This window comes from Camelus dromedarius, chromosome 7, assembly GCF_036321535.1.
Source record: "Camelus dromedarius isolate mCamDro1 chromosome 7, mCamDro1.pat, whole genome shotgun sequence".
Classification (NCBI taxonomy): domain Eukaryota; kingdom Metazoa; phylum Chordata; class Mammalia; order Artiodactyla; family Camelidae; genus Camelus; species Camelus dromedarius.
Window position 1 is genome coordinate 24,633,248 of NC_087442.1, and position 22,755 is coordinate 24,656,002.

General features: G+C 37.3%; 2 protein-coding genes across 2 annotated transcripts in view; both read left to right on the forward strand.

Annotated features, from left to right (window-relative positions):
* Positions 1-7,020: 7,020 nt before the first annotated feature.
* On the forward strand, positions 7,021-22,005 carry NDUFA5 (NADH:ubiquinone oxidoreductase subunit A5). Its single transcript, XM_010975607.3, has 5 exons — positions 7,021-7,118; positions 7,418-7,462; positions 10,722-10,838; positions 15,592-15,657; positions 18,335-22,005. Exons 1-5 carry the CDS (start codon positions 7,098-7,100, stop codon positions 18,434-18,436), a joined length of 351 nt encoding a protein of 116 aa, XP_010973909.1. The 5' UTR covers positions 7,021-7,097; the 3' UTR covers positions 18,437-22,005.
* IQUB (IQ motif and ubiquitin domain containing) overlaps positions 19,616-22,755 on the forward strand; it is a 59,982-nt gene continuing 56,842 nt past the window's right edge. The window contains exon 1 of the mRNA XM_064487390.1: positions 19,616-19,704. Within this exon, the coding sequence (XP_064343460.1) occupies positions 19,631-19,704 (74 nt within the window). The 5' untranslated portion in view covers positions 19,616-19,630. The remainder of the gene's footprint in view (positions 19,705-22,755) is intronic.

Here is a 22,755-nt window from a genome sequence, read left to right on the forward strand (position 1 = left end):
CTGTGGGTGCTGATTCCATGTCTTGTTCAGCTGGCTTTTTAATAACGGTGTCCACCTTGCTTGAGCCTGTTCCTTTTCCCTGCTACCCTCCTTCCGCCAGGCATTGCCAGTGACATACTGACTCCCTGTCTCCTTCCTTCTTTTACTGCCCCTTAAGTCGGCCTCATACGTCCTCCAACTATTAAAGATGCATGTGATAATGTTTTAATGTCATGTAAAGTCACATAATCAAGGCCCCCTTATTCTGCTATTTACTGTTGTTAGCAATGACTTTTTAAATGGCAGGTTGGTTCTTTTGGGGTCTTAGCTATTCCTGGGCTAGATTTTTTTTCCTGCTGTCTACATGTATTTGAGGTATTTCAGACCAAACTCTTTTGTGTTGTACTGTTTATTAGGTTTCCTACCAAATGAATTTGCCAGAACACCTAAAAGAAATAAAGTTCTTCATCCCCTCAATGGTATAAGGTTGCCAATATTGTCATTAATATTATCTCTCTATCACCACCTCCTGGCAAACTGCCTGCATGGTTTACGAAGTCATCTTAACTGGCTTTCTATGGAAAACAAAGGCAATTTTAGATACTTTATAATATCTTTATATTATAGGATTATGTTGTAATGGGGAAAGGACAAGTTGCCTGAGTATATGATAAGATCCCTGAGACTTTTTTTTTTACTACATTTTTTATTACGTATTATATAATATTGCAAATAAAATCGAACTTTTCTCAAGAACTCTCAGGAATGAAAGCTATGCTGACCCTGAAATTCAGATTGAAGGTTTCCATGATTAAAGTATTTACTCAGCTTTTCAGAGCACCTGAATTCATAAGCAGGACCCCAACAGAATATTTAAAGGAAGGTTTGAAATTTATACATTAAAAGATATTTTAAAAATTCCACTGTGATGCCTTTATAATATCTTCTGTAGTTTTAATCAGAATTTTTGGAGGCTCCTGTCAATTTTTCTTTATCTTTTGTCATCACTGCAGTAATTCATGTCCATTCCCCCTTCAGTCAGTCCCTAGCATCTTTAAATTTATTCTTTCATTATTCTCTGTTATTACTCTCCAACAGTCTTGCCCAGGGCTACCAGTAAAACATGACTTTTTTCCAGTTTGCTTTCCTCTGTGGGACTCTTTGGAGTAAGTGGGCTTTGCTGTATTTGAGGGCGAGAGGAAAAGGCAGCTAGAATCACCTAGCAGTCTTTTGTTTTATGAATACTAAAAAAAAAAAAAAAAAAAAATCCCCCTCTGGCCCAATGGTTTTGGTCCTGAAATTTACCAAGGACCTTAGGCTCCCATGCGACTTAATACAGTGAACCGCAGTCTTTGGGAAGATGACACGTGGAGTGTCTGTTCGGTACTGGTAGCTGCCGTAGCCCAAAGGTCTTTGCTTTGCTTTGTGTGAGGGTGTTAAACATTGGGTCCTATAACTTTAAATATTCCTTTTTGTTAAACTCATTTGTTTGGTTTTGCTATCTTATTCTTTAGTCTGTAATTTGGCTAATATTTATTTGTTGATGCTAAACTTCTGAAACTCATTTTTTTTTTCTTTAAAAACATTCTTCTGTATGAATTTTCACTTGCCGTGTTGCTAAAGCCAGAACCCTAGGAGCCATTCTTTCATTCGGTCCTTTCCTTTACCTCTCACGTCCGATCTAGTAGTAGAGCTCTTCGGTTTCATTTTCAGATTTTACAATGCATCGGCCCTCTTCCGCTCCCAGCAGGCTTGTTCAAGCCATTATCACTCTTGCTCGGGCTACTGCAATCCTCTCCTAACCATTTCTTTGCTCTGTTCTTTCTCTGCTGCATCCCATCCCTCCACCAGTATCAACTGGAGTTGTCTTTTCAAAGTGTCGATCAGATCTCCTCACAGTTTAAACGTATTTAAACATTCCCATGGAACCATCTTTTCAACTCAGTCCCTGCCACCCTGTTATTCACGCTTCTAACTCCAGTAATAACTCTGGGCAGGCACTTTCCCTCCTCATACTTTCGTGCCTACTGCTCCCTCTTCCTGGATGCTCTAGCTAGTTTTTGTGTGACTCGATCCTTCTCTTCCTTCCTGTCTCAGAACAAATGTCTTCTTCTCAGAAAGGTCTTCTTGCATCCTTTACTAGGTACCCATCTATCATAGTGCAGTGTTCATTCCCTTTGGAGAACAACATTTGGTCATTTTATTTATTCATTGGTTTACTTATTTACTATGTGTCCAACCACTAGAATGCAGCTCTTTGGTGACTGAGACCTGTCAGTCTGCTTCACTTATAGACCCCTAGCATCTACTGCAGCTTCTCATACAAAGTGCATAATCCACATGCATTTGCTTAACAAATGATTGTTCCAGTTTTTCTGCTGTTTATCCAGTTTTCAAAAGTGATTATCTGCTTCATCTCCCATGCTGAAGTTCTTTCTCTGCTTTAGCTATGTTGTCTCCCTGCACCCTCATTTTGTCTTGGTTATTTTGTTTCAGTTAATGTGTCATTTTACATTGGATGAGACTAATTAAAAATATAATATTGACATTTATGATATATTTTGACCCTTTTCAATTTGTTTCTTATTTTTAATTGTATCTCCCTATTTCTAAACTCTATTTAGGTACTCATTTTTTAAAATAATTATTGTTTTATTACCATTTTACTCACATATTCTTATTACATGTATGTTAATAAATATTCATTTTAGTCTCATAAAAGTTTCATCTCCTTAAACAAACTTCCTGCCTTTCATCACTTCTTTTCTTGCTTGCTTTTGAATGGGGAGCAGCAGCGTCTGGTACTGGGAAATCCAGCTCGACATGCCCCCATCGACATTGTTAGTGTTCAATTCTCCCAGAGGTTCTGCTTTTCAATAGGGATATTTGTATTTAACCTCAACATTAAACTTAGTCCAAACCTGGATGCGAGTGTCGGATAGCCCCCATTTTCACACATTAGGTAAGTCAAATATGTGGAAGCTGATAGGCACTCTGATAAAACTGAGTAATGGCTTTTTTTTATCTGAGTTCAGCCCAATTTAGAATGATTTTCTAAAAACCACCATATCAAAAACACTCAATTATCTGGCTAGACATGTTTTAGAAGTATCCATAACCTAGAGAGAGAAGAAGACAGGAAAAAAATCCAAGTTGTTTTGACCAGGCCTGATATGAATGGAGGCACAAGAGTTGGGTAATATCTGAACGATTAGAATTTTAATATGTCAGTTTGTTCTAAGAATTAACTTGAGTAAAATGATTTTCTTTGTTGCCAAACTGGGAGAGGAAAGAACACTCCTTGAGTAGAGATTACTTTCACCTCTTCTCCCCAACCGTAACAGCTAAGGGGAAACTGACCAAGGCAGTCCGTGTCCCCTCTAGATTTTCAGGAGTGAGCCCTTTCTGTCCCCAAAACTGAGATGCTTTCTTCTTTTTCAGTCATTTGGTCTCATGCCTCCTTCAGGTGAAATTTCCCTCAGCAGAGCTCAAGAGCCTTACATTCTAGGCAAATATCCTAACTGCATACATTTGGTAAGATCCAGCCCTTCAGAAAAGAGTCTGTGTCATTAAGAAGCAGTACAGGAGGTCCTAACTCTTCCAGTTAATTAACTGGAGAAAAAAAGACTTCCCTTACTAGATAGGCTGGAGGTCTTACAGATTAAATTGTGTAACACGCAAGCTCCAGATTTTAGCTCTAAGTTACCTGGCCTGCTAACTTCATTTGCAGAAGAACTTCCCAACATCTGTCTCCTTCCTGAGAGGATTCCAACAAGGACCCCTTGGGGAACTCTCACCCAACTGAGAATACAGGGCATTTGGTGCCCTGTTACTCACGTTAGGATATTCCCGAATCCCTTTCTGATATCACAGATGCCAGTGTTGATTTCCCTTTGCAGCTAATTCTACTGTCACCAGCCACAGGACACCACTGTCGATCCCACTCCACACAGAGCCCTGCATCTCTGCAAAGGGACTGGCTCAGAAACCCTGCACATTTTCCCACCACAGAGGACTCATTAGCTAAGCAGTACCTTAGCCAGGATCAGTTAGGTCTTTTTAGCCATGGTGTCTTTAGTAAATGTGGTAGGGCAGAAGCCTGAACCCAAAGTTACAACCAATGAAAACACATGCATCTTTTATAATCACATGACTCCATGTTCTGGAACACACTCTACAATGACGAAAATTCTTAGAATCTGGAGAGGCAGGGAACGAAGACTGTGACCTCATAAACTTCCATTCATCTAAGTTCCAGTGACTATTTCAGCATTATCTAGTTTGAAAAACAAGGATATTTCCTCCCAGGCCTAATGTAATTTCCTGAATCTAATCTAGTGTTTCTAAATATATATGTCACCTTTGTAGGAGCAAATGGGTGCATCAGATGGTTTGCTTCAAATCAGTAGTTTCTTTGTATTTATGTCTGTGTGCACATCCATGCACAGGTGTCTGTGTATTTTTAAAATGCCATTAACACGTACATATTTGTTACTATTACATTTCCTTTGTCCTGAATTGTAATTGTGGAAGATTTCAATACTAGAAGTTGGAAATTATGATGGAAGTTATGGTAAAGCCTAATTCTTGGGTAATCTCAGCTGGAAAGATTATATCCCCATGGCTCATGTTTCCAGGGGCGGCTATCTTAAGAGAAGAGAGGAGCATTTAATCAAACTCATGTAACACTCAGTGTTACTTTATAGGGTTGCTGTAACAAAATACCACCAACTGAGTGGCTGAAACAGCATAAATAGTATTAGCTCACCCATCTGGAGGCTAGAAGTCCAAGATCAAGGAGGCAGCAGTGTTGGTTTCTCCCAAGGGCTAAGAGAGAGAATCCATTCCATGCCTCTCCCCTAACTTCTAGTGGTTTTCTGGAAATCTTTGGTGTTTTTTGGCTTGTGGAAACATCATCCCAATCTTTGTGGGCTTCATCTTTGCTTGACATTCTCCCTGTGTGCATCTCTTTGTGTCCAAATTTCCCCTTTTAATAAGGACACCAGTCATATTGGACAAAGTCCCACTCCAATGACCTCATCTTAACTAATTACATCTTCAATAACCCTATTTCCATATGTGGCCACATTCTGCTGTAGTGGGGGTTAGGACTTCAACCTAGGAATTTTGAGGGGGCACAATTCAACCCATCACCCTCAATCACAGGTTTGCATATCTTCAACTAACTATTGTAAAATAATCCCTGAAGTGATTATACCAATTCACTCTCACCAGCAGGTGTATGAGTATTCCTGTTGCTCCACCTCCTTGCTAACACTTGGAACTGTCGGTCCCTAATTTTTGTCCATAAGATGGCAGTAAAATTATAGTTAATTTGCATTTCCTTGTTTAATAGGAGGGGGTGTTGAGTTCTTTTCATGTTTATTTACTGTCTCTGTTTCCATTTCTGTCAATTATCGATTCATTTCTTTTGACTATTTTTGTGTTGTACTCACTGGAAATATATTAACTGGGTGCCCATTATGTACCAGGTACTATTTGAGGCACTTGAGATATGGTAAGAAAACATTTCCATCCATATATGGCTTATATTCTAGAAAGGATGATACACAAAAACAATATAAATAAGATAATTAGATAGTATATTAGAAGGTAATAAGGGCTATGAAGAAAATTGAAGCAGAGAAGAGGGTAAGGAGTGTTTTCATGGTGATTTGCAGTTTTAAATCTCGTGGCCAGGGCGGCCCACATTAAGAAGGTAGTATTGTGCAAAGATTTGAAAAAGGTGGGGGAGAGAGCCATCTGCCTGCCTGGTGGAAGGTTTTCCAAGAAAAGGATTAAAAGAGCAGCAACCTGAGTAGGGAGAGGGAACAGGATGTTAGGTCTGGTCTGAGAGGTGAGGGGCAGAGGGGGCAGCTTTATAGGACACTGTATGCAGATGGAAGGACTTGGGCTTTTACACCTCGAGTGAAAAATCACAAAAGAACTTTGAGCAAAATATTTTCTAAAAGGATTATTATAGCTACTGGGTTGAGAAAATTAATAGCAAGATAAAAATTAATAACAAAATCCCTTGTGTGGTGCTGTGTTCCATGCACTGAGCTGGGCACTAGACATACATTAACTCATTTACAATATTCCAGAGAGAGAGGCAAGAATGGAAGCAGGAAGATCTGTCCTGGTTATTAGTTCTTCTTTTTACTGATTTATGGAAGTTCCTTTTATATTCTAGGCACCACTTATCTTTTGGTGACTATAAGCAGTTGCAAATATCTTCTCCCATTCTGTAGGTTATTTTAATATTAAGTTATGCCTTTTTCTATTCATATATATATATATATATATATATATATTCTCAATTGTGCTCTTTTCCCATTGACTTTTTAAGCAAATGCCCTTTTTAACTCGTCACCCCGCAATTTTTGGTTATATCCTCTTCCCTGCTACCACTGCACTTGGCACAAACCTCTTTTGGAACACTTACCAAATTACCTATTCATGCACGTCTTCGTCATTGGTTCTGTGAAATTCCGGGCTGCAAGATCCTGTCTTACAAATTATGTCCCAGAAACTAATACATAATGGGTGTTCAGGAAATTGTTTAAGAGGTTAAGTGGGAAAAAGCGGTGTGGTCTGGTATCGCTTCGCCTGGGAAAATGAGAAAATGGATGATGTGCTTCAGTGAGTGAAATGAAATACTGAACACCGAACTAACCTTTGCACCTCAGAGATCACTCAGATGAATGCTCCACGACCACCCTCATTTTACTGCAGACTACGCTGTGGCAGGGAGGAATTCGCCAAAGATTAAGCCGAATGCAGGTTCCTAGAGCGACTATATCGGAGATTTTTTGTAATTTGGAGTGTTCCCTTCAACCTTTGGGCAAGTGGTCGGCGTGAGAGGGACAGGAACTGAGATGTAAGACCCTAAGGGAATCCTTTCCCCAAGCGCCGGGTTCAGACACTTGTGCACTCACTACGCATGCGTCAACTTTCCCGGAAGGAATGGGCGGGGCAGAGCCTTGGCCCGGGTGGCGAGCCTCAGGAGGCGGGGCCAAACTGTTTCCAAGGTGACGGAGAGGCGGCCTCGGCGGTGGATTGAGCGGGTCTGATCGAGGTTCCCAGAGGGCTGCGCGCCCCGGCTGCTCGGTGCTGTCATGGCGGGCGTGCTGAAGAAGGTGAGCCGGGTGGAGGTCACTGACGGAACTTTTCAGATCGTGGGGATGGAGTCAGCGGGTGGGGGGCGCGGGCTTGGCGGTGCTTTTGCGGGACTCATTTTGCTCTGCCATTAGAGGTAACCAGTTTAGTGGCTCCAATCGGAGAGGCTGGAAAAAAGCTCCGAACGAGAGGCGTTGAGAGACCGGTAGCTGGTTTTCGGCCCAGTTTTAGCCAGGACAGTGGTGATTTTGCTTTTCCTTAGCGTGGCGACGCCTGGAATTATAGTAAACAGTGTGAATCGTGTTTTGTTTTTGAACAGACTACTGGCCTTATGGGATTGGCTGTATGTGAGAGTCCACACGAGGTATGTACCTCTTTTTTTTTTTCATTCCTGAGTTCCCAAGGAAGGCTAGAACCTTCAGACCTTGTTTCTTGAGAGGTTAACGGGATACGGATAGTTTAATCCAAAATTACAACTCAGCTTGAGCTCTTGAGACAGGAGCGGTATTTAGTCCTTCGTTTATCCGATGCTACTTTTTTTTCCCCTCTATGGTCTCTTTTTCGAACCACTTTTCTTGTTGATTTTTTCCGTGGCATTTTCGTGGCGTCACATTTAGTTTTGTGAGTGCCCTCCCAAATCTATATCTTCATTTTCCACCCTTTCCTCCCTCCTCACCTTTTCTTAGGTGCTCTAGATTCTATACACTTCCCATTACCGAAGATACCGCTTTAGCGGTTGCTCCCTTTTGTAATCAGTTTTCCCTTCTGGTAGATCTTTCCTGTCAGTATTCAGGCATGCTTGCATCTAAAAAACAAAGCAAACAAAACTTCCCTTGATCCTTCTCCCTCCAATAGTCACGCTATTTCCGTGCTTCCCTTTACAGGTAACTTCAAAGTTATCAATACTTTACCATTCCCTGTTTCTGTTATTCCGCTTTGAAGACTCTCCAGTCAGGCTTGGCCAGAACTGCTCTTTTCAAGGTCACCATGCTGCTAAATCCAATGGTCATCTCACGTTTCTCATCTTAATTGACTCAGTAGCAGCATTTGACTCATTTGGCACTATATCCATCAAGCACTTTAATTCCTGTACTTCAGGAGTTTTCAGTCTCCTGGTGTTTTTTTCCTGCTTTTTTTTTTTTTTTTTTGCCACATCTTTTTTCTGGCTTATCACTCATATTCCTACTTCTAAATGTTGGAGTTCTAAGACTTTATTCCTGGGTCTTTTCTCTACTTATACTTGCCCTCTCTTGGTGTCTGGACCCAATCTAATGGTTTTAAATACCACCTATTCACTGATAACTCTTGGGTTTCCTTATCAAGCACTGACCTCTCCCTTTATGAAAGTCTTGCATATTTAATTGCTTAGTGGACATCTCCACTTGGATGTCAGCAACCCAAACTTAATATCCAAGTTTGAATTCATGATCTTCTCCCTAAAATCTGCTCTTTGTTCAGGCTTGCTCATGTCAGTTCCATCCTTCTATTCACTCATGTCACAGACCTTGATATCTTTTATTCCTTTCTATTTCTCAGACCCCACATTTAATACTTCAGTAAATTGTCTGGGTTCTACCTTCAAGTTATATCTAGATTTTTATTACCTCCCACCATCTCCTCTGCTACTACCCTATTCTCATCCACCATCATCACTGCTGTGGATAATTGCTTTCACTTCCTAACTGCCTCTCTGTGCTTGTCACTGCCTCAGTTTGATCTTTTTTCAACCAAATTAGAGTCAACCTGTGAAAATGTGAGTCAAGTCATGTGAGTCCTTTCCTCAAACTCTCCAATGGTTTTCCATTTCATTCTGAATAAGAGTCCTTACAGTGGCTCTCCAGATTCAACAGACTGTATTCTACTGATTTATCTAGTTTGTTGTCTCTCTCTACTAGAATGTAGGTTTCCATCGAGACAGGGTTGTTTTAGTCTTTTGTTCACTGCTAGAACTATGATTAGCACGTGGTGTGTGCTCAGTAACTAATGTTTGCTGTGTTAATGTCTTGTATTCATTATGCGTTCGTAATGACTCTAGACTCAGTGCCTAAAACTGAACTCCTGATTTCCCCTTTCTAAATCTGTTTCTTCCACTGTAGACTATTTTTATTGATGTGTCAGAGTCTTTCTACTCCCCAGGCTGGGAATTTGAACGTTCCAGTTGATAATTCTTTTACCCTTGTATCTTCATGTTCATTTCAGTGATGAGTTTTGTCGATCCTTTTCTATAACAGCTCTCCATTCTGACCCCTCTTTCTTTTTCCTACTCTTAGTACCACAGTTTAGTCCCTTGCTCTTGTTCATAGAATTGCAGCAAGCTTGTTACTGACCTTCTTCTCTGTTTTTCCTTCATCCAATTCATTTAATTCACTTCTGCCAGGTTAATTTTTCTGAAGCATGCATCTAATCACAATTTTTCTGTATCTTTTAACTATCCACAGAATAAAGCCCAGATGCTTTAACCTGACATGTGAAACCACTTACAACCTGACTCCCCTTTTCTCCAACCTGATCTCCTAAGCATTTCCTGTGTGTCCTGTATTATAGCCATGTGCTGTCCAATAAAAATATAATGCGAGTCATAAATGTAAACCATGTTTGTAGTTTAAAGTTTTCTAGGAATCACTTTTTTTAATAAAGAAAAAGTTAATTTACTGAACATATCCAAAATATTACCATTTCAATATATAAATCAGTATGAAAATTAATGATATTTTAGTCTTTTTTCATGCTAAATGTTCAAAATTCAGTGTGTATCTACCCGTAACAGTGCATCTTAGTTCAGACTGGTCACATTTCAAGTGCTCAGTGGTCAGATTTGGCTAGTGGCTACTATATTGAACACAGTTCAAGGAAAGTAGAACTGTGTACTAATTCCTTGATAGTTCCTTTATTTTTTTGCCATTTAATTCTTTATATGTATTAATTGTATAAAATTACCTTTTCCAATGTCTTTAAGTGTCCAAGTCCTACCATGCCTCCAGGTCATTCTCAGATGCTGCTTCTTCTTATGGAAACTTCTCTGATATCTGCTTCCCCAATAAAATAATAATGCTAACATTGAAACTTAATGTTTGCTAGATACTGTTCCAAGTTATACAATATCCTATGAAGCAGATATTATTAACATCCCCATTTCAGAACCCAAATCTCTTCCTAGGCTTTTCTAGTGTCATACCCTTTGCTAAAATTAAGAAATGAGGCTAACCCCCCCTACACACACACACGACTCAGATTGTATGTTATCTGACAAGTTCTACATTAGTATAGTAAAATACACTCTGTTATGGAGCATTGTATTCAAATATGTAAACAATGTCTAAATATACAAATTACTTTTTAAGAAAAAAATATTCTTAGAGGCCCTCAAGGTTGATTTTGTTTATTCATATGTATGGTGAGTATATATGAATGAAATTAGGTAGTAGCACCTATAATTTTATTGTATAAACTAAATTAAGCTAAAACAAATTTCAAATTAAATACAGATTAATATAAAATACAAATTAAATACAATTTAAATATAGATATGAATTTAAAAAAATAATCTGTGAGACTTTTTGAAGTATTCCATTAAATCTTTGGTGATATTTTAAGCTGGAAATTTGTATGTTTTGTCTTTTCAGAGGCTAAAAATATTGTATGCAAAGATTCTTGATGTTCTTGGACAAATCCCTAAAAATGCAGCATATAGAAGGTACACAGAACAGATTACAAATGAGAAGTTGAGTATGGTTAAAGCGGTAAGTAGCTGACTTGATTTTGTTTTTTTGAATTTATGGTATCCAGTGCAACATTTAACACAAAAATTCAGTTGCTTATTTTTATTCTCATTTCTATTCTCTTTCCTTCCATGCTTTTTCTTTCATCCTTTCTCCCTTTCATTCACCAAACTCCTGTTTACTGAGTACTTGCAATATGCAAGGCACTACTAAATACAGGAGTGAAAGAATAAGATCAAGTCCTTTCCTTAAGTCAGCATGGTAGCTTTCTTTTACATCTCTTACCTGTCCAGTCCTTTATTGATTGTTTACTTCTTATCTATAGATACATCAATCTTTATCTCTCTTTTCTAGTTTCAGAGTAGAGAAGAATGAAAACAGAAGAAAAAAAAATGTGTGTTGTATTTAGCAACTGTCAGAAATAACAAGTGCTTTGTTGCAGAAAGAAGAGGACTAAGTCTCTTAACTATCAAAAATTATATTGAGCATTGTTATGGACTGAATGTTTGCGTCCCAACCCCCACATTCCTAAATTGAAGCCCTGACCCCCAGTGTGGAGTAATTAAGGTTAATGAGGTCGTAAGAGTGGTGCCCTGATCGGATAGGATTAATGTCCTTAAGAAGAGACTCTAGAGAGTTCATGTTCTTTGCCATGTGAGGACACAGCAAGGTGTCTGTCTGCAAGCCAGGAAGAGAGCTGTCACCAGAAACTGAACCCTGCCACACCTTGATCTTGAACTTTCAGTCTCCAGAACTGTGAGAAAATAAATTTTTGTTCTTTGAGCCACCCAGTCTTTGTATTTTGTTATGGCAGCCCAAGTGGAGGCATACAAACATTTTACAGCTTCTGAATCAAAGGCCCTAGGCAGGCACACAGTAGACTGCTGCTAATGCTTTCATACCAAACTATATTGTACTATTGTTAAATCTGCACAGCAGCAGTTATTTTGTGGACTTTTGTAATTATCCAAAAAAGTGGTCATAAACTCCAAAAGTAACATATACATGCAATAAGTGGTCCTTACATATTTTTCTTATTAGATTACCAAACTCTAGTCCAAAGAGAATTCTTATACTTTCCTTAAGTGTACAGCAAAACAATGCAGTTTGATTTGGAACTTTTCTTCTTATTCTTACAATTCTGGAGGTAATTTACAGATTACAAGTCTTTAAAGGGGAGAGACTTTTCTTTAAGGAAAATGGGCTTATGCATTTTTTCCCATCACAGAGTAAGAAATTGCCCTTTTTCTTTTCATGAGGTGAATCTCTTTAACTCTGTCTTTTATTCTTTCTCTGCTTTCCTTTTCCATAACCTTGTTCCTCTTTAATCATTTCTTCTATTTTTCTTTTTAGCCTCCCATTTTATTATCACTTTCAGATAGCCTCAAAATGTATTTAGCTTCTTATCTTAAAAAAGAAGAAGAAAACCTATCTTTATATTTTCCTTTACTTTTGCCCTATTTCTCTCTCTTCTCTCATAGCCAGTGTCACCCAAAGAAGAGTTCATTGTCATTACTTTCACTTAGTAGTTATAAATTTTTTTCTATGACCTGGGCTGTTTTAATTGCCTTATAACTAATTGGTCTGTGTATGGTTCTATCATATTTCATTATATGCCCCACACCGCCAAGAATTTTCTTTCAATATGTAAATCTAATTGTGATAAGTTTCTGCTTAAAAATCTTTCTACCGTTTCCTGTTCACTGTTTCTCAAAGGCTGAATTTAACGACTTACACTGGGCTGGTTGTGTGAAACTCACCCTAGCTACCTTTACTGTGTGGTTTTGATGTACAGCCAGGCTTGGGCACCACTGGCTTATAGTATTCTTATCCTAGTATGGAAGCCTCCCAAAATCTGGCTCTAAATTTTCTCCTCAATATTATCTTGTCATTTCCTGTTTTGTACACTTCACTTTAGTAATACCAGACTACCGACAGTTATGTGAATTCCATGCAATTTTATTTTTGGTTCCTTTGTATTTTCTCTTCTCTCTCTCTGGAATACCTTTACCTTGTCTGCCTGGCAGTTCTTAGTCTTTAAAACTCATCACTTCTTCTTTGAAGCCTTTTATATCTCCTCTACTAGTCCATAAGCTACTTGTGAATTGCATCCATCTTTATATCCCAAGAATCCGGCTTAGTACCTGGCACTTAATAAGGTCCTTGGAAATGTTTGTTTATCCAAAAGGCTAAATATAAATAGTTTTTAAGAACACCAAGCACTATGTAATAGCTGTATTGCTCTATCCTGTTTTTGGTAAAATTATCACAAATTTTTAATCCCCCATGGAGGCATAGGGTCTTCAATGAATATTATAATGATTATAAAATATCTATTTACTAAGCCTAAAATGGAAGTAAAAGTAAATATTTGTTCAGATTATACTAGGGAGATAGTAATAGCATATTGGTGAAAAGCATTGGTCTGTGGTCTAAAATTTTCATCTCAGCTCTAATACTTATTTGCTGATTTGGCATATTGCCTATTTTCACTGTCTCAATGTCCTCATCTTTAACTTGGGTATAATAATACCTGCCTTGAACACTTTAATTATTAGGACTGAATGGGTAATACATGCACAGTGCTTACCACAGTTGCAAGCATGTAGTGAGCACTCAGTACATGGTGCCTTATCGTGCCATTGGTAAATAACAGTCACATTATTGACTCACCTTAAGTAAGACAAATTTTGAATTATTTTCCCAATGTGGGTTTTTTCCTGAGGTTGAAAACCATGTTGAATATTCCTTGCTTTCTTAACCTTCTCCCCTTCTCCCTCGTGGGTCTCTCATAACAATGACCAGCTTCCCTGTTTTGTTATTGATGTTTGGCTTCAAAACTCAGTCACTTTTGAGTTAAACAGTCTTTCTTGAACATGTTCATCTGCTTTTTTTTTTCCCCTCTCTTTTCCAGCTACTTTGTATTTGTTTAAGAAATGCTTATTGAGTGCCTGTCACATGCCACGTATAGTTCTGGGCATGGAAGCTAGTGCTTACAAGGCAATGGACAAAATGTAAAAATACCTGCTTTGGAGATTACACATTAATGATGAGAGGCAAATAAATAAATAAATAAAACAAGTAAGTGAATAAATAAGTACATTCCATAGTATGTTAGAAGATAGTAAATGCAGTGAGGGAAGTTAAAGAAGGAAGAACGGCGTGTCCGAGGGTGATGAGGGATGCTACAGGATGAGTTTCCTGTGGCTGCTGGAACAGCTTACCACAGTGCTGGTGACTTAAAACATTCACAATTTATTCTCTTACATTTCTGGAAGCCAGAGTCCAAAATCAGAATCAGGGCCCCAAATCAGGGTGTCGGCAGGCCTGCACTCCCTTTGGAGGCTCTAGGATAGAATTCCTTCCTTGCCTCTCCCAGCTCTGGTGGCTTGTGGCCAAATCACAATCAGTCTCTGCCTCTATGGTTACATTACTTTCCCCTCTTCTGTGTGTAGTCTCCCTCTGCCTCTATCTTAATGAGGATACCTATAATTGTATTAAGGGCCCACTCAGATAATCCAGGATAATCTCACCATCCCAGGATCCTTAATCACATTTGCAAAGTGTTTACCATGTAAGGTGGCATTCACAGGTCCCAGGAATTAGTTCATGTATATTTTGTGGGGCATTATTCAGCCTACAACAATATAAATTATCAGAGTGATCCCCGCTAAGAAGATGATGTATGAGTGAAGACTTTGATGGAAGTGAAGGAATAAGCCATACAGATATTTTGGGCCAGCCAGCAGATGCCCTGAGGCAGATGCCAATTCCTGTAGAATATACTCTTTCTCCCTCTTTTGATTCTATTTATAGGCCAAAAACCCACCCTATTTACAAATGCATGTGTATATACAGGGCATGGTTTCTGGCTATCAAAAAGCTTAGTCTACTACAAAATTAATATGTTGCGAATATTCTAGGTACCCTATTAACATTTCTTTTTTAAAAACCTTTTATTGAAGAATAATGTACATAAAGAAATGTGCAGAAATCATAACTATGGAACTTGAATTTTCACTAAGTAAATCACACGTCAGCACTAATTCAAAAAAGACGACATTTCTAGAATGCCAAAACCCTCTCGTTCCCCTGGAGGTTGCTATCCTCCTAGAGGTAACTACTCTTCTGGCCTCTGACACCACAGGTTCATTTTGTGTAGTTTGGAACTTTTTATAAGTGGAATCATCAATATGTATTTGGTTTCTTTTACTTAATAATATGTTTGAGAGGATCGTCTATGTTGTTGCATGTGGTTGTAGTTTGTTCATTCTCATTGCTCTGTAGTAGTCTATTCTATTAAAATACCATAATTTACTCTATGTATGGCCATTTGGACTGTTTCTAGTTTGGAGCTGTAATTTGTGCTGCTGTGAACATTCTTGAACATGTCATTTGGTTAACGTATTATGCATTTCTGTTTGGTATATACCTAGGAGTGGATTTCTAGATCCTAAGAAAGCATTTATTTTTAATGCTAATGCTTAGGGGGAAATATAGGAAATACTAAGCAAATAAAGTGTTATTTTAGAATCTGTATTTTAGGAAAACCGAGTTAAGCATCATATTCTTACCCTTGTTAAGCATATCAGTAAACATTTAACACTTTTAAGATGGAAAAGCAATAAAATAATAGATAAAATGACTTTCCACCAAATATTTGGTAAAAATTAGCAAGGGTACAGGGAAAGAAAAATTAATTTGTCACAATTAAGTGCTTTTTGTGCTTCTTTGTATAAATATTTTTTTCTTCTCTTTTTCCCTTAAATTATAGGAACCAGATGTTAAAAAATTAGAAGAGCAACTTCAGGGTGGCCAAATAGAAGAGGTGATTCTTCAGGTAAGAAAAAGCTGAATATTCAGATGTTTGGCTTTAAATGTTCAAAGGCACAAGGTATAGAGGTACAAAACTGATATTCCAGAAAGAAAGGAAAACTAAATTTTTAAATTTATATCAACTCATCAAATATAAGACATATAGAAAATACATACTTCTGACATGTGTATGTCATTTATCATTGATTATAATTTGAATTTATGAAGCTTCTGTTGGAAGTTTGGAATTTAATCAGTGTGTTCTTGTTTGCCTTTCCTTAGTTGAAATTAGTAATACAGAATTATTGTTATTGGAATAATTTATGTTTTTAGATACAAATACTTTTATGTATTAAAGAGTTACTATATTTTTAATATAGGAAAACACAGGTCTTTTGGGTCATAAAATTAAAGTGTATTTTTCACTGTTGGTTAAATTTTTAAAATATGTTCTTGTATTTCATGTTGTAAATTATTAACGTTTTTGCTCCATCATTTGTTTTTAGTGTTTTTCTTTTATCTTTCATTTTTTTTTAATGAAAGCTATTAACCTTAAATTTTTGCTATCTTGTCTGTTTATTCTTTTTTAGTCTCTTTGCCTTTTGACTTCAATTGAATATTTTCTCCTTTATGTAGATGTTTTTAATTTTTTATTTGGTCAAATTGCCCTCCCCTTGTCCACCCCCTTTTCAGTCCCACTCTATCCCAGTATTACAAGTTTAGAATGTCTTCCCCTTATAAGGATCTGATAAATATTCAATTCTGTTTCATTTAATTTTTATTTTTTCACATTTTAAAAAGTGTAACCATTTCTTCTTACATTTTCTTACCTTTTATCAAAGTATATAACCAATAGATGTGATATACAAGTTCAAAAGAATTGTTAGATGGCCCTGTTAAAAGAGGAATGGAGCATTCAGATAGCTTTCTAGGCATGTAGACTGTTTCAGTCATTCAAAGACCTATTTTCTTGGCCTTTTATTCATTTGCCAGGTTGAATATGGTACTTGGTATGTTATGGGAACTTGCTGCAGACTTGTTGTCTTCTTCCTGTTCCTCTTTCTTTTCTACCTGATTTCACTTTAATCATGACTTTAGTTTATCTGATATGTTAATTTATCATGCAGTTATACATTAGGGTACATTAGGTATTTTTAAGTTAGCTGTGCAGTTCTCCACATTTTGATGGGCAAAATATTAAGATTAAATTAACTTTAATAATGTTTAATTTAAGCCAATAGATCTAAAATACTATTGAAACATATCATTAATATAATAAATTAAGACAGTTTACTTTTTATTTTAATACCAAGTCTTTAAAATCTGGTGTGTATTTTATACTTGCAGCACATCTGAATTTGCACTAGTTACATTTCATGTGCTCACTCAGTAGTTACATATAGGTAGTGGCTACCATATTGGCAGCCCATTTCTGGAGGTACAATATGTGAGGAATGAGGAAAGAATAGTGTGTTAGAAGCCAGAGAAGAGGGAGTGGATGCTGGGGCTATGTGCCGCTGAGTCCAGCTCCCTGAAGTAGAGCTGGCGTCAGTGATGCTCAGGAGTAGGCACCCTCCCCACCCTGCAATGCCTTGGGGGCATAGAGGAAGTGTGAATGTTTAAGAGATACTGGCCAAAGGGCAGTCAGGGAAACAGCCATCCTTAGGAATATTTTTAATCAGTATTTTCTCATTTCAGCATTAGTAAATACCTCTACCCCCAGATTTCTATTAATCTACTCTTTAACTGATTGTGTATATTTTAGACTGTTGCTGCTAAACATAGGTTGGCTGCTCTGCATCACTGGCACAAATGAGGCATTGCCTTTTAACTAGAGAATATAGCCTCTGATAGGATCTCAGCACCCATTCTGTGTTTTAGTTCCTTCTCTGATGTCCTGACAGGCGTTCAGCAATGTTCTTCTTTTAACTTGGCTAGAGTCATCATAGGCCTTTTTGCTGTAGAAAAAAAATGTGCAGTAAAAGATAGCTAAAATATATTTGTTAAATATGGTATATATTGTGTTTGAAAGGAAAAATTAAACGTAACAATCTGATTAAGGAAAGTGATTCGATTGCTCAATAAACAAATACACCTATTGTATTCTCTTGAATTATTCCATAGATCCCTGTTTTACAAATTGTTTGTCTCAAGTGATTTTAGATCATAAAATCAGTTAAGTGGATTATGACTAGTGGTTCTTTTTTTTTTTTTACATTCAGTAGAAAATAGTGTGTGTGACAACTAGTTAAGGTGATGATATTTTTAGTTTTGTTTTAGTTACATGTGTATATTTCTGGATCCCTTAGTAAAATTTTTATTTTTTTTAATGGTGGGCCATGGTAAAATAAAATCTGAAAGCTACTGACATAGTTTGAGACATAATTCTTCAAAGAATTTGTAGTGTAAATTGTGAAACAATTAAAATTGAAAACTCACCAGCTAAACTTTTGAACAATCTAATAGCAAATTTTTGATAAAATAAAAGAACTCAGAAGCTGTCCTTTCTTACTCATGATGATTGTGTAGCTGTGAGAATTAAGGTAATTTAATTAATGATGTTCAGCATTTGATGGTAGAACAGCTTATTAGTTATTAACATGAAAGTAATAGCTCTAATAGTTATACTTCAGTTATTAGCTTTGGTAAATATCTATTAAGCAGTGTAATCAAATGATCTTTTAAAAAATTTTTATTAACAGGCTGAAAATGAACTAAGTCTGGCGAGGAAAATGATACAGTGGAAACCATGGGAGCCTTTAGTGGAAGAGCCTCCTGCCAACCAATGGAAATGGCCAATATAAACATCATTAAGTGACCTGTGTGTTGATGGGAAACTGATGTAATTAAATATTCTGTTATATTAAAAATGTTTCCATATTATTAACATAATCAAGAAAATTGATACCAAACATATTTAGGAGACTTGTTAAACTTGGTGAGAATGGTAATAAGGACTTGTGAAACAGTTTTTAATTTATAAAACATTCATTCAGATTATTTCAGAGATGATATTTTTTTAAACAGAGAGGATATGGGGAAGTTTGGAAAGTTAATTGGGAAACTTCCTAGAGATTTTCAATGCAGGGTCCATATTCAAAAGGTGAAGTATTTTTAGTGGTATCTTCACATTGTTTAATTTTTTTTATCCTGAAAAAAAAGAAAAGGTACTTTATTATTATTATTTGAACAACTTTATAGGTCACTGAAGTGAAATAGTAAGAGTAAAAACCATCAAATTAGAATTTATTGTACAGTTGAGAAAATTTGGTATTGGAAAGAGTTTTTTTTAATTTATAGAGGTAGTTGGATAAACTTACTTTTTTCTTATTTAAGGAAGTTATCTTTCTGGCCCTTTGCCTTTGTTTTTTGATCAACCAAAGTACATCAAGATAAAGATAGAATTTCTGTAAAAGAAGAGACATTCAGAGTTTCTAAAGTTTCTAAAGACATACAGATAGGCTTGTTTTGAGAACATCTTAGTTGTATGGTTATAACTTCAAAGTGGAATCACTAAGTAGTTTTCACTAATTTCCAATATTAGTGCAGCTAGATATCAAACAAGATAAATGCTGTTCAAAGAAAGAAGCAGTTTGGCAAGTTTAAGGGTAAACAAAAATAAAATTACTTTTTATATGTCCTCACCTTCTAGCCTGCTATCACTTTTAAATATTTGGCTAAATTTGGTATTTCTTACCTTCAAAGATAGTACTTTTGCTTTTTTGTGTGTGTATTTTTACATCTGCATAATGTGTTTTTGCTGTCTCCTGTAACAAAACAGAGCCTTTCAGAATTTTTAGAATGAGTAGAAAATTATATTTTTCTTTTTCTGCAGTATATTTCTCCCTTCATAGAGCTGTAAATTGAATGTTAAATGAATTGGATTGAGTTGCTTTTTAGCAGTCATATTGCAAGAGAAACTTCTTTGGGGAAGTGGGAAAAGCATTAGAGGGAGAGTCAAGTCCAGGGGTTCTCATTCCCATGGTTCCAGCACCATCATGAACTCAGTGACGAAGTGGAGACAAGTTGTCAGTCTCTCAGAATGGCCTGTTTATATCCTTCTCTGTAAAAGGTAAAATGTATGATTTATAACTTCCTTTTCAGTTCTAACCATTGCTTTAATATATAATACATAGTATTTATTAAGGTCAAAACGTATGATCTCAAAGCATGTTTGCATAGATGCTTTCAAGCTAATTTTCTAGCCAACAATTTTTTTCAGGTCCTTTTGGCACATGAAAACAGAAAGGTGGCTTGATACGTACTTTCATCTCCACTTCTCCCATAGTCCTTGGGCGTCTTTTATATTTCACCAACAGAGCTCCTGTGGCTATTAGTAAAAGGGGGCCTTCTATGATGTTTGCGTTAGAAATGCTAGTTGAATAGCAATGCTAGTCACAGTAACAATAATAACTAATGTTTGTAATATTTGCCAGACACTTAGTTCTAAGTATTTGACTGCCATTACTCGGTGAATCTGCACTACAACCGTAAGAGTGAGGTCCTGCAAATCATCTCCATTTTTCCAGATAAGGAAACGAGAATTCAGTTGTGAGTAGTGCTCCCCTGCAATTAGGCAACATAGGGACCCTGGAGAAACTGAAGCACAAAGACAATGTAATAACACGCCCAATGTCACATAGTAAGACGTGGAGCTAAATTTTGAGCCTAGACAGCCTTGCTCCAGCACTCATTCTCCTAACCATTATATTACTCTTTATGCGTAGCTTGGGGTGCTGTCCCTCCTGCCTGTACTGTATGGGCTGCACCAGAAGAACCTAGATCTGCTTCTTGACTTTTTCTATCAAAGTACCTATAAATAAGAACAAATATGAACAGAAGTAATAAACTGAATTTCATTTTGCATGGAAGTCTTCTTATGGATCATAGGCAGATAATGTCAGGGGGTGGGTGCCTGAAAGGCACTGCTGTGAGGGCCATCATTCTTCTACACTTCCTGTTATTCCAGCTGCCCATGTCATCTTACAGCTGACTTTTTAGGCCTGCAGATGTTTTCCAGGTGCTTCCTATAAACTTCCAGATTAAATTTTCCTGATCTTTTGCAGCTAATTCTTCTGTTTAAAGATCTTCAGTGTTGCTGAGTGGTTTCTAGACTAATTTGAGTAATTTTCAGAATGGCCCATTGCAGTCTCCCTAGGCTCCTCATATGTTTCATTCAAGTTAATCATCATACTCCAGACACCTCAAAAGAAATAGGAGCTAATCAGTTTGAGCTTTGCAAACAAAGAAGAAAGTGGCAGCAAAGTGATGCTCCCTTTGTCCTATCTGTGAACTGAGTGTACAGTATTCCAAGTTTTTGGCATTCTTTCCTTTGGGAAGAAAATGGTTTATATGTAGGATAACTGTACTTTTTCATTCAATATGTAATGATTTTGAGAGTGAAGGGAAGTAGATAAGAATAACAGATATAAACCATGACTATCCTGGACACACAGGATATGGCTCAGCCTGAGGGATGCTCACCTTTTTAGGCCAGGAGCACTTGGGAAGTTGTCTGCCATCTGGATAGAGAGGATGTGATGCCAGCAGAGGCAGCCATCATGTACTTGCAGACCCCAGGTGTCACTGTGCCTCTTCATTCTCCGTTATTCCACCCCTTGGCGCGCTTTCCCTCAGAATTGGGGATGGAAGTTTGTTTTATTTCCTTTTCTAATCCTAAAGTGCAGTTGGAAAAGTGAAGCTAATTGAGCTTTTTTGTTGTTATAATGCAAAGCAGGTTTATTTTCAAAGCAGGGAGGAATAGGATACTAGATAAAAAGGAAAGGAGTCTTCTGTCAAATCTGTCAAGTGGAGATCAAGATTCTTTTTTATATTTTCACTGTAAAAAGGCAGCTTATGTTATTGGGATGCTGGTAGGGGTGGGGCGAGCAAACTGTCAGCCTCTGCACAGGGTCCCTGAGGGCTGCCTGGCCCACCTTTGCAAAGTGGGATGCAGGGCTTCTTCTCCCTGGTTTACCCCACCGGTCAGCCTGCCTCTCACTCGGGTCCAATCTGCTCCCTCAGCTCCACGTGGGTCTTGTCACCAGATTCTTCAGGAGCTACCTTTGGGACCTACTAGGATGGGAAGATGTGCTGTGTTACCTTCAGAAGTTAAGTCTCTACCTGCTGCAGTAGGCTTTTCAAATGGGCATGGCCTAGCAAACATTTACCAAACATTTGCTTTTCTATATCCTTGTGAATTGCCTTCCTCCCCTTTGAAGTCTTAAACCACTACCCGCAACATCCTCTTTTGTCTTTAGCTGAAGATGGTATTTAATGTGAGATTTTCGGCCAATTTGGTGAATGACTCAGTTCTCCTTGGCCTCTCCCGTGTTTACGTGTAATTAAAATTTGAATGATTTTCTCTTGTTAATCTGTCTTATGTCAATTTAATTCTTAGACCAGCCAAAAGAACCTAGAAGGGTAGAGGAAAATTTCTTCTTCCCCGATAGAATCAAAGTGGGAACGTGATACAGGAATTGAATTATTGATGGGGACTGGAGTAATTTATTTGAATGTTTTTATTTAGAGATAATAAGCCAAAACTCTCCTTAGTGAAGGAAAATATGAGGAAAATAGTGAATTAGAATAGGCTACCCCTAAGTCCCACTGTCTTATTCAGACAGTAAAAGTTTGTTTCTTATTCATATTACATGTCTAATGAGGGTTGACAGTGCTCAAAAGAATCACACGGATCCAGGCTGAAGATGATGACATTTCAACACATGCTTTCACAGACACAGGGGCAGGGGAAAAGGAATATGGCAAATCACAGATGGAAACAAAAAAGAAACAGAAAGCCAAGGTTAAAACAATTTTTTTTTGGAGTGTGTTAAAGAACTCATTAATTTAGCTTGCCATGCATTGCTAATAATGAGTTTTCGACGTGGTTTCGGTTTATAGTAATAGCTGTTTGTTGTGTGCTTATGTGAAATGTAAGGTAGGTTAGCTTCTTTCCATACATGACTGTAAGTGAAAAGCATTGCAGAGATTCTTTATTGGTATTTCTCACAATCTTCAAATATTAGGTTGATTTCTTTTTCAGGTGAACATTTGAGGCATTTCTAAAGAGAAACATTACTATTTTATGATAGTGTATTTCATTTTACTCTTTTTCTATAAT